Here is a 10,886-nt window from a genome sequence, read left to right as displayed (position 1 = left end):
GGCCTTAATGTGGTTAAAGACATTGCTAAAGTCCCCGTCTGATAATTCATCTAAACAGGCTCAAGTTTCACACTAAGTATAGATATTCAGAAATTGTTTTATGATTAAATACTGTACAGAAAGTAATTTAGAACATTTTTGGTTTGTGGTGTGCCGCGAGATCTTTTCCAATGTAAAAACGTGCGGTGACTCAGAAAAGGTTGAAAAACACTGCACTAACGGACTAGCATTGTACTCACTGACATATTTACATAAAACAAATCCTAATTGGACTCTTTTTTTCTTTTGCTTTTAACCTAGAATCGAGACTGTTTACGTCCATATCTATAAAGAATACAGGGATTTAAGCATTTATTCACAAGAATATTCACCGGAAAAGCTGTTTACATAAGGCAACTGCTGGCTACATTCACTAACAGACTAGCCTTGTACTTTGACATATTTACATGAAAGAAATGCTAACTGCAGTTTTTTTTACTTTAACCAAGAATCGAGACTGTTTTACGTCCATATCTATAAAGAATACAGGGATTTAAGCATTTATTGACAAAAATATTCACCAGAAAAGCTCTGTTTACATAAGGCGGCCGCTAGCTACTATCACTAACAGGCTAGCCTTGTACTTCGACATATTTACGTTAATTAAATGCTAACTGCAGGTTTTTCTTTGCCTTTAACCAAGAATCGAGACTGTTTTACGTCCATATCTGTAAAAAAAAATTCAGGGATTTAAGCATTTATTCACAAGAATTTCCAACGAAAAAAGCTTTTTGTGATTCCATTTGTGATTGGTCAGCTTTGACGGCCTCGCCAACAATGCAGGCCCCCTATTTATCGCCCCCGCACCCCATCAATACATTATTAAGTCTATGGTTTGTGTATGCATTTGTAATTAAGTTTAGAGCTACAGTTTGTGGAGTTATTTGTGAGCAATTTTCAATGAGAATTGTAAATGCATTAGCATTTGCAGCTCTGCTACAAGATAGTAGACTTTAGTTAGGCAAATAAGGCTAATCTACTAAATTTACATATTGATCAGATTAGATGGACGTATGAACACCAATTGTTTTGTGTCACGTGGTTTATTGTTAAAATGCATGTTGTTTTGAACATAAGTGTACATGTGTGTTACAGCTTTACAAATTGTCAAAAGTAAAAAGCTTCAAACAGCACAATTGTTTGGTGTCTGTATAACTCAACAACTTCATGTTTAGTGAGGACAGAACACGTCATATTAATAAAGTTAAAAATATGATACTGTGAGGTACAATAAGGTACGGTTTATCCGACTAAAAAACAACTGGAGACAAAATGGGGGACGGGATTCCGGCGTCAAAGTCGAAATCATATAAGTCGAGTATTTTGTAACCTGGGGACTACCTGTATAAAACTGCTTGAAAAATGCCAACCGCACAATCCAGCCGTGTTCTGATTCAAGTACGCAAAAAGGAAGAATTCATCTTTTTGCTTTCAGGTGAAAGAGTCCATTTTTTTTATTTGACAGAGTTGGCGTACGGATAACCGCAAAACAAAATATTCCGTAGGTCTTAAAAATGAGTCTAAATGTTCTAAAATAGCCGGCGAACGGGTCGACTGCTCTCAAAATGGCTGGCAGTGAAAGAATAGGGATTTGGGGGCTGAATGTACTGCTCGCTCCGGGTCGTCACGAGAAGTCCAAACACAATCTACAGCAGACAAAGAAAATATAAGACGTGCATATTTATGTCATGGCTCAGCATACACGTTAATGAACGTGTGATCCATATTAGGTGCATCAAGACTAATTTTATGAAAGTCTGCAAACAGAAATATCAAGAACCTAACATTAACGGATCATAAGAAGTTCAGATATGACTAAACAAACAAAATCCATCACATTTAAAGATATATGTTTCCCTGTTACAAATACACCAGAGAACATGGTGCATTTTTTTTCTTACTATCTTGACACGGCATGATGTAAAGAACAGACTAAAAAAAATTTTTTTTAAAAGAGTTCTGAACATGATGTAATTATGAACTAGGAGCAGAACTTCATCTTGCAGCTGGTGTAGTACATTTTTTTTTCCTGATTGCGTGAGAAACACAAAAAAATAGTTCGTGACAATAAGAAAAGTAGAAATTAAGAATGAATTCATATGATGCAAGTAAGAAGACTACTGCAGCTAATCAGTCCATTTGTGTGTGACGGCCTTACACGGGGGGCATTTCAGCCACGTTAAAATGAGTTGGACGGATATGAGTGCGCTTGAACAACGACGATGCATAATAAATGGACAGACAATAAGAGAATGACCATGTTAAACAAGGAGTTAAGTGGCAGGAGAGCACTGTATTTGGTATTGGCTATGGTCCTTGGGTCATTTTGGAGAGACACGGGCTGAGTTGTTTTTTTTTTTTCTTCTTTACAGGGACGTCTTTGTCATGCAGAGATGGGCAGGTTAAAGGGGTCTTTGCAAAGTCTTCGTCTTAACTGCCATAATGCATGGTGTTACTGGGGAAGACCATGGGAGAGGCCATCGAGATTGCAGCACCCCCCATGGTGAACTGGTTGGTGACCGGATAGATACTACCACTGCTACTGGGACCTGACTGGCCGGTTGTGGCTCCTGAAAAATAGAACACAGCATTACATTCAGGACGACCTCATACTGTAGGCCTGATCAATTTGTGTTGCTTACCAATGTGGGTGTCTGTACTGTGTTGATTATTAACTGGACATACCCTGGACAATTCCTGTGCTCATGATGGAGCCCATCCTGGAGTGGGTGTGGTTCACAATACTCGTGTTCACTGCGACCCCCAAAAAAACACAAAAAATGAAAAGTTATTTGTTGTCACATCAAAATCTTAATTCACCAGAGTACCAGTAAAACCACAAGCAGAACAAGCCTTCAGCGTTTCTGAACCTTCACTATCAGTTGACGGGAAACGGGGTGCGGGGCCACTCCGTAGGGGGCCTATTTTCAAAAACTTAAAATTCTCCCCCCCCCCCAAAACCAAAGCCCCTAGCAACTAAACTAAAACAGACACCTCCCTTAGGCATATACATTATGAGTCTCCATGACCAGCGGCATCAAAAAATTTGAAGTCGTTCCCTAACAGAATCCTGATTATTTTTTATATAAGTATAACAAAATTTAAAATGGCTATAAAATTCTCAGATTTTACGTTAGATGCACAAAAATCACCAAATGCAGAGATAATCACCAATAATTTAAGAATCAATAGCAATATTTAACATATAAGGCCAAAATAGCGACTTTTTTTTTTTTTTTTTTTATTTAGTGCAATTTTGACATAAGTTTTCAAAAGCCAATAAATCACTCAATTTTCACATAAGAAACTTAATACTTGAGGAAAGCATGCAGAATCATCTGAATTTTACGCAACAAACGCAAATTTTGCATTTTTCTACATCCAATCACAACTTACTTAGGCTGAATTCCGATGTCGCTATTGCCTTAGCACATCTTGCCGGCTATCTGGCCCTTGTTGTTTTTAAGTTTGAGAAGTTATATAAAATTAAAAAAAAAAAATTGTATGGATGCAGAAATGTTTAAATTACTAGTTTTTGCCCAAAAACGGGTAGTTTGCCGAAAATTACCTGATTATTTGAATGTAAATTTACGTTATTGTGGATTAGAGTGAAGATCGGCCCAAGCCCGATCAATTAACTCGATTTGCAGGCCCGAGCCCAAAAACCACCGAAATTTTATGTTTTTTGTTTTGTGAGGACTCAGGAGAAGGAGGAAAGGGAGGGGATGCGTCAGTCAAGTTCAGGGTCTCTGCACATTTCTGACAAGCAAATATAATGCTTTTTAAGACCATATTAACACCTCTGAGTAGGAGTGGGAACCTCTTGGTACTTCACGATACGATACGTTTTGCGATACAAAGCTCACGATAACGAGGATCTGACGATACGACGATTATCGATACATTGGTCAGGAAATCATTCCAGGATATTCTACAAACAACTAATGATCAGAAACACAAGCTTCTGCTGTGAATTAGAATGAGTTTATCACTTGTAGACGTCCAATCCATTTGAAGTGGGAGGGATGGCAGCGAATGAACGAATGTTCATTCGCTGCCATCCTTCCCACTTCAAACAGATTGAACATCTATGGCCGTCAGTGATAGCCAACGCCAGGTAATGAGGTAATTTTGTGCTATTTAAGGTAATTTACCTGTTGATTTTCAGTTACTTCCTGTTGATTTTGGGGTATTTTATGGGTCACTTCCAGTTTATTTTGAGTTACAGAACAGGAAGTGACCTGGGAATCACCCGAATCAATAGGCAGAGACTCAAACTCAACAGGAAATGACCTGTAAATGCCCCAAAATGAACAGCAAGTGACCTGTAAATGCCCTGAAAATCGGACAGAATAACTGTAAATGCTCTGGTTTCGAATGAACTAACGTTCCCTGTCTAAATGATTGGGCGTCGAGCACCATCAATGCAGCCTTATAGTTAACTGAAACACTATCATGGTGGAAGATATTGGTAGCAACTTGTTGGTCCCCCATCCCCCCCCCTTTTTTTTTTAAACAGTGACACCTTTTTAAAACGATATCTGGATTCTTGGCAGGAGCGTATCGATAACTTTTTGGGATACAAAGTATCATGATATATCACCATTTCGATATATTGTCACACCCCTACCTCTGAGTATAAAAAAATAAGACCACTACCATGGAACAAATATGTATGGTTAAAAAAAAACAAAAAACAAAAAACACACCTCAAGTCAAAGGATTGGAAAAAAAAAAAAAAAAAAAAAAAAAAAAAAAAAAAAACCATATAAATCAGTGCATGTTCACTTCACCAAACAAAACTAACTGCCTTTTCAATATTTTAATGCTAGGGTACTGCTGTCAACAGTGCAGCAATACAACATCAACAGTAGGTAAACAAGTGGAAGTTTTACTACTTATCAAACTGCCTCAGTGGATTGGATTTTTCCTTAAATCTGTAGTGAGACACCTTAGTGCAGTGCTTCTCAATTATTTTCTGTTACGCCCCCCCAAGGAAGACGTAAATGTTTCGCGCCCCCCCAAACTCTCTGCCGCCACTGTAAATAGTATCATTTGTCTATAAAATTACTATTATAAATACACATCTGCCTAACATTGTGTCCTTTTTTTCTAATAAAGAAAAAAGTAACATAGATCAACTTATAATAAAGTATAACTTTATTAACATTGTTTTGTTTGTAACAGAAAAGACTTGACGCGCATCAATTTGCCTGAATTAAAAAAAAAAAAGTCACATCCAAACGGTAAAAAATACACACAAGGTACATTTTTGACCATTTGATACAGAGGTCACATGCGCCCCCCCTGGCATCGCTCTGCGCCACCCCAGGGGGGCGCGCCCCACTATTTGAGAAGTACTGCCTTAGTGAGAGGTCACAGTATCAGGTCTCACAGGTCTTAATTACATCAATAAGTTGTTTTGGTATGAGTGCTGGTTGTGTTTTTTTACCATCGCTGGCTTATTGTCCGTTACCATTGTTGGTATAGTTATTGTTGCCGTTTATAATTTGTTTGTCCTGTGTGTGTGGCCTTTACCATAGTTGGTATGGTTTTACTTTCATTTACCATGTTGGTATGAAATTGTTTTTGGTTTGGGTGTTACCTGTGGTAACTTCATCACAAGGGACAAAATTTGTTACAAAAATGTATATGTACAAAACTGTTTGAACTGATTTTTGGTTGCCTACATATTTGGAAGGAAGTAGCAAGATTTTTCTTGGTGCTTAATTAGATGAGAATGGGGGGGAATTAAATATTTTTTCTTCTTCCCACTCCTTTTCAGGCATGTAGTTGATGTTGCTATGTTGCTTAGTTTGGCTGCTCTTTTTTGTTATATGATTATATGAGCGTATATATTTGCTGTCTTGACAAGGAAAATCATGGCCTAAAATAAACGAATGAAATGAAATGAATCTCTTTGTGTAGATTACGATGGTTAAGAAGATATTTTAGTTTATCATAAAAATCTAATTTAGTGGTTGGTTTACGATATATGCAGTATACTGTAAATGACATAGTTGAGAGTGAGATATTTACACCAACACACTCAAGTTAGGTGTCTTCTAACCCTTCAATCTGTTTGCATTTTAAGGTGTTTTTGACGTACGATAGAACTCCTCCATCCCTTCCATGTTTCCTATCATTCCTAAACACATTATACTGAGGCATGGTATTCACAGCATTTGATAATGAAAGTGTCAACCATGTTTCAGAAAGGCCAAGAAAGTCAATATTTGAGTTGCAGAGTAGATGTTCTAGCTCTTCACGTTTAGGTGCCATACTTCGAATATTTAAATGTCCACCCAATATTCCCTTTGCACATAATGCATAACTAGTCATTTGAAAGCTAGCCAAGTGCAGAATATGAAATAGGTGACAAACCCAATGCCGTTTTCATTCTCTGCCAATTAGAGCCCATCTAAAGTGGTTATTCGATCAAAAATGACTGTCATCTTGTCCTTCAAAGTGCAGATGTTAGCAAATTTGAAGCCAATATATTAACTGCCAGACTTTTTATTCTACCTTATTCCATTATTTGGTAATCACCATTTGAAAATAGGTCAAATGATGGAAATCAAGTCGACATTAGTAAGTTAAAAAAGAACTGCAAAACAACCTTTCGCAGTCAGCCGTTTTGTTCATAGTTACATGTCATATAGTGTAGAGTTGTCCGATGATGACTTTTTAACAGATAACCAATACCCCGATATTGTCCACGTCCAAAAATCTGATAAAAGGTCAAACCGATACTGTTACATACATACAGTCATGGACTTAACATATTATGGTATAATTCTTTATTTTTCAATCATTTATTGTTCATTTAATTTTTGCACCAAGAATGAAAATGGTCCGCTCACATAACAAATCCCAAGCATCTTAGGTAGGAGACATAACTGCTGTGTTAAACTGCTGCACTTTGAAGGCGACATGCATATTGGCCAAAAACCGCTAACGAAATACCGACGTTGATATTATACGGTCTGATTTTAAAATGCTTTTATCGGCCGATATTATCGAGTAGCCGATAATATCGAACAACTCTAATGCAGTGCTAGTGCTATAGTAAACATCCTTTAGCAAACCACAAGTTTCAACACTTCAGCTCAACAATGGCATAGCTCAGCTGTAGTGGCTTTGCTTACTTTGCGTTAGCCCCCTGTTTGTCGTAAAGCTTGTCTTTGGGGGTTCGCGTGTTGTCCTTTCTGCGTTCAGGACTCATATTTTAAATAGCCTGTCTCAGGACATAATTTAAGACAGGACAGATTTCTGTAGCTATTTTGTTTATCTTAAACTCCTTCTGAAGCATTGTCATAAACAAGTAAGACGGCTAAACCTCCCAACGCCCTTATACTTTATATCTAAAGTCAAAAGGCCAGCGTTCACTGACTTTTTTGCAACTATTATGGTTAGAAATAAATGTAGAAATAAACTGTAGGAGCATGTCACAGACTACCAAAACTCACATTCTATGTTTTAACATTAAATACAGTGGTATGAAAAAGTTTGGGCACCCCTTTCACACTAGTTATTGGGAGGGGGGGGGGGCATTGGTAAACCTGCCGATCCAAGTCTTACATACACAGGTAAAACTAATAATGAGAAAGGGTATTTACGGTGACAGTTTCTTTCTCCTCTTTGGATCTTCTCTAAAGAGCCTCAAAACAACTCTCAAATGACCTAAAAACCAAGATTATTCAACATCATGGTTTGTGGGAAGGATACAAAGAGGTGTCAGCTGTTAGTTTTCACCTTGAGGAATATAGTGAGGAAATAGGAGACCACAGGCTTGTTAGGGCCTGGAGTGGCAGGCCAAGAAAAATCTCAGATAAACAGAGGTGAAGGATGGTCTGAAGAGTCAAACCTTCCCCCAGACTAGCTCCAAAGATAAAACATGAGGTTGCTGCAGATAGTGTCATTGTGCATTGTTCAACTATTCAGCGCACTTTGCACAAGGAGATGGTGTATGGAGAGCAATTTTGAAGAAGCCTGTTCTGAATGCATGCCACAAACAGAGTCCTCTGAGTTATGCTGATGCACATTTGGACAAACAAGCTAAATTTTGGAATAAGGAAGTGTGGAGTCATTAAACTAAAAGGGAGTTATTTGGACATAACAAGTGGCGGTATGCATGGAGGATGAAGAACACAGCATTCAAAAAAAAAAAAAAAAAACACGTGCTACCCACAATACAATTTGATGGGGTTCCATCATGCTGTGGGGCTTTTTGTCAGTGCAGGTACTGGTAATCTTGTAAAAGCTGAAGTTCGCATTGATTCCAGTATAGCAGCTTGAAAAATGTTTCTTAACACAGAGATGTGCCTTTTACTGGGTGACTGTTTAACAATGTAAACCTGTTCATTATTTTGAAAAAATGTCAATTTCCCAAACACAGCTGCGCAATATTCTTAACACAGTTCCTATCTAAGATCAGAATTTTCTCTCAAGGGGCCACCTTCCACTAAGTCATCTGAATTTCATTATTTTGAAAAAATGTCAATTTCCCAAACACAGCTGCGCAATATTCTCAATACAGTTCCTATCTAAGATCAGAATTTTCTCTCAAGGGGCACCTTCCACTAAGTAATCTGAATTGCTTTGTTCGTGGGAAAATTTATTGAAGGAACAACGCCATAATTTTTGTTTGCTGCTCTGTGTTTACATGGGAGCCTCGTCAAAAATGTCACAATGCTGTCTAGCGTTGCACAGTGGGCAAAACGGAGAAAGACGTACCTAGAGGGATTAGGTTGTTGTGAGAGACTGATGGGCCACTGCCAATGACTGTACTAAGGTCATAAGCCGCAGGCATTCCTGGATAGGACGATAAGAAACACAGCAATGACCAATATTAACAGAGATAAACATCAACCGCATCAAAGTTGCTCCAATGGCATCATAGTTTTGGGTTTACAAGGCGAGACAAGAAAGAAAAGATGTAACTACATATCTATGGTAGGGCTGTCAAAATGATCGTGTTAACCGGCGGTAATTAATTTTTTAAATTAATCACGTTAAAATATTTGACGCAATTAACACACATGCCCCGCTCAAACAGATTAAAATGACAGCACAGTGTCATGTGCACTTGGTACTTGTGTTTTTGTCTCCCTCTGCTGGCGCTTTGGTGCGACTGAATTTATGGGTTTAAGCACAATGAGCATTGTGTAATTATTGACATCAGCAATGGCGAGCTACTACTTTATTTTTTGATTGAAAATTTTACAAATTTTATTAAAAAGATAACATTAAGAGGGTTTTAATATAAAATTTCTATAACTTGTTCTAACATTAATCTTTTAATAACTACAAGTCTTTCTATTCATGGATCGCTTTAACAGAATGTTAATGTTAATGCCATCTTGTTGATTTATTGTTGTAATAAACAAATACAGTACTTATGTACAGTATGTTGAATGTATATATCCGTCTTGTGTCTTATCTTTCCATTCCAACAATAATTTACAGAAAAATATGGCATATTTTATAGATTTGAATTGCGATTAATTACAATTCATTTTTAAGCTGTGATTAACTCGATTAAAAATTTTAATCGTTTGACAGCCCTAATTTATGGTGTAAAATGACTGACTTGAATTTCTGTTCACATTTCCACATGGTGCCTGTGCCCGATTTTTAATCGTTTGACAGCCCTAATTTATGGTGTAAAATGACTGACTTGAATTTCTGTTCACATTTCCACATGGTGCCTGTGCCCGTAGAAATGAGAAAGCAGTAGATATTTTAGTCTGTTCTGTATATTTACTGGCAGTACAAAGTTGTTTATTGTTTCATTGAAATTGCTGGATGCTTGTGGAAGTTTTCTTTTTTGAAATGAAGATATTGATTTAGAGACTCTAAACTAAAGTCTTTGTTATATTAATGCCAAGCTCAAACAACACATTTCCTTTGATTGCTGCTCCTCATGTTTACAGTGTGAGATAACAAAAGAAGGTGAAGTGAAGTCGAGCATCTTGGAACAGAGGAGCGGCCAAACTACAAGGCCTGATGATCGTATGTGGGCACCAAGAGTGATGTCTGACAGCAGACATCGTCATTAGCCAGGATAAGCAGCTAGAGCCACTTTGTATATTAGCAACAATTCTCAGCTTGGAAATGAAAAAAAAAAAAAAAAAAAAAAAAAAAATGAAAAGGTGCTATAAAATACTAAAGTCAGTGAATTTAAAATGATAGCAGAGCACATTTTGGACACCAACCCATCCAAAAAAGTGACAGAAAAGGCTTAATCATGAAATTAGATATAAATTAAGTCTTCCTATCTCAGCTGCCTTTGTCCCGCCCACTAAAAATGTCCTATTGGAAGATGTCACACCCAAAATGAGCTGCAGATGTTGGCAGTCTGCTAGCATGCTATCCGTAGACTTTCAATTCTGTTGTTGCTGTTTGACCGTTCTGTCAACATGTACTAGCTAAAGCAGCGCTAGAAATCTAGACATGACCAATTCTGGTTGTATTGCCAGAACCAGAATTACTGGAAAAATAGTGGACGTTCCCTGATTCATTGTTTTGGATTGAATAACTATGAAATGGTAAAAGCCAGCCCGATTTGAGTGTCAAATTTGTTTTCTACATGTAAATTACATTAGTTAGTGACCATTTCATCGTACATTTGAAAAGTGACTTCGGACAATTAGTATGGGCTGTACATCCCGAGAGACAGGATTTGAAGAGATATTTCTCCACACCTTTTTATGTAACAGGTCACCAGGTAAGAGCGGTCATTTCACAGACGTGTGTTTGATTTGATGACATTAGCGGTAAAGGGTACTCATTTTTTTTCTCCTTCTCCAGCTCAGATGCAATGAAAAAATAAGACAATAGGAGTA

General features: G+C 37.5%; 1 protein-coding gene across 5 annotated transcripts in view; it reads right to left on the bottom strand.

Annotated features, from left to right (window-relative positions):
• Positions 1-696: 696 nt before the first annotated feature.
• Positions 697-10,886, bottom strand: part of carm1 (coactivator-associated arginine methyltransferase 1) — a 78,202-nt gene continuing 68,012 nt past the window's right edge. The window contains exons 14-17 of one of the 5 annotated variants that reach the window (XM_057861011.1): positions 8,750-8,853; positions 4,489-4,517; positions 2,682-2,793; positions 697-2,609 (exon numbers count right to left, since the gene is read on the bottom strand). In XM_057861011.1, the coding sequence (XP_057716994.1) occupies positions 2,442-2,609; positions 2,682-2,793; positions 4,489-4,517; positions 8,750-8,853 (413 nt within the window). In that variant the 3' untranslated portion in view covers positions 697-2,441. The remainder of the gene's footprint in view (positions 2,610-2,681; positions 2,794-4,488; positions 4,518-8,749; positions 8,854-10,886) is intronic. The other 4 variants (XM_057861006.1, XM_057861009.1, XM_057861008.1 and 1 more) reach the window with 4 other exon arrangements.

Source organism: Corythoichthys intestinalis, chromosome 16 (assembly GCF_030265065.1).
Source record: "Corythoichthys intestinalis isolate RoL2023-P3 chromosome 16, ASM3026506v1, whole genome shotgun sequence".
In the NCBI taxonomy this organism is placed as follows: domain Eukaryota; kingdom Metazoa; phylum Chordata; class Actinopteri; order Syngnathiformes; family Syngnathidae; genus Corythoichthys; species Corythoichthys intestinalis.
This window is presented reverse-complemented; position numbering and strand designations above follow the sequence as displayed.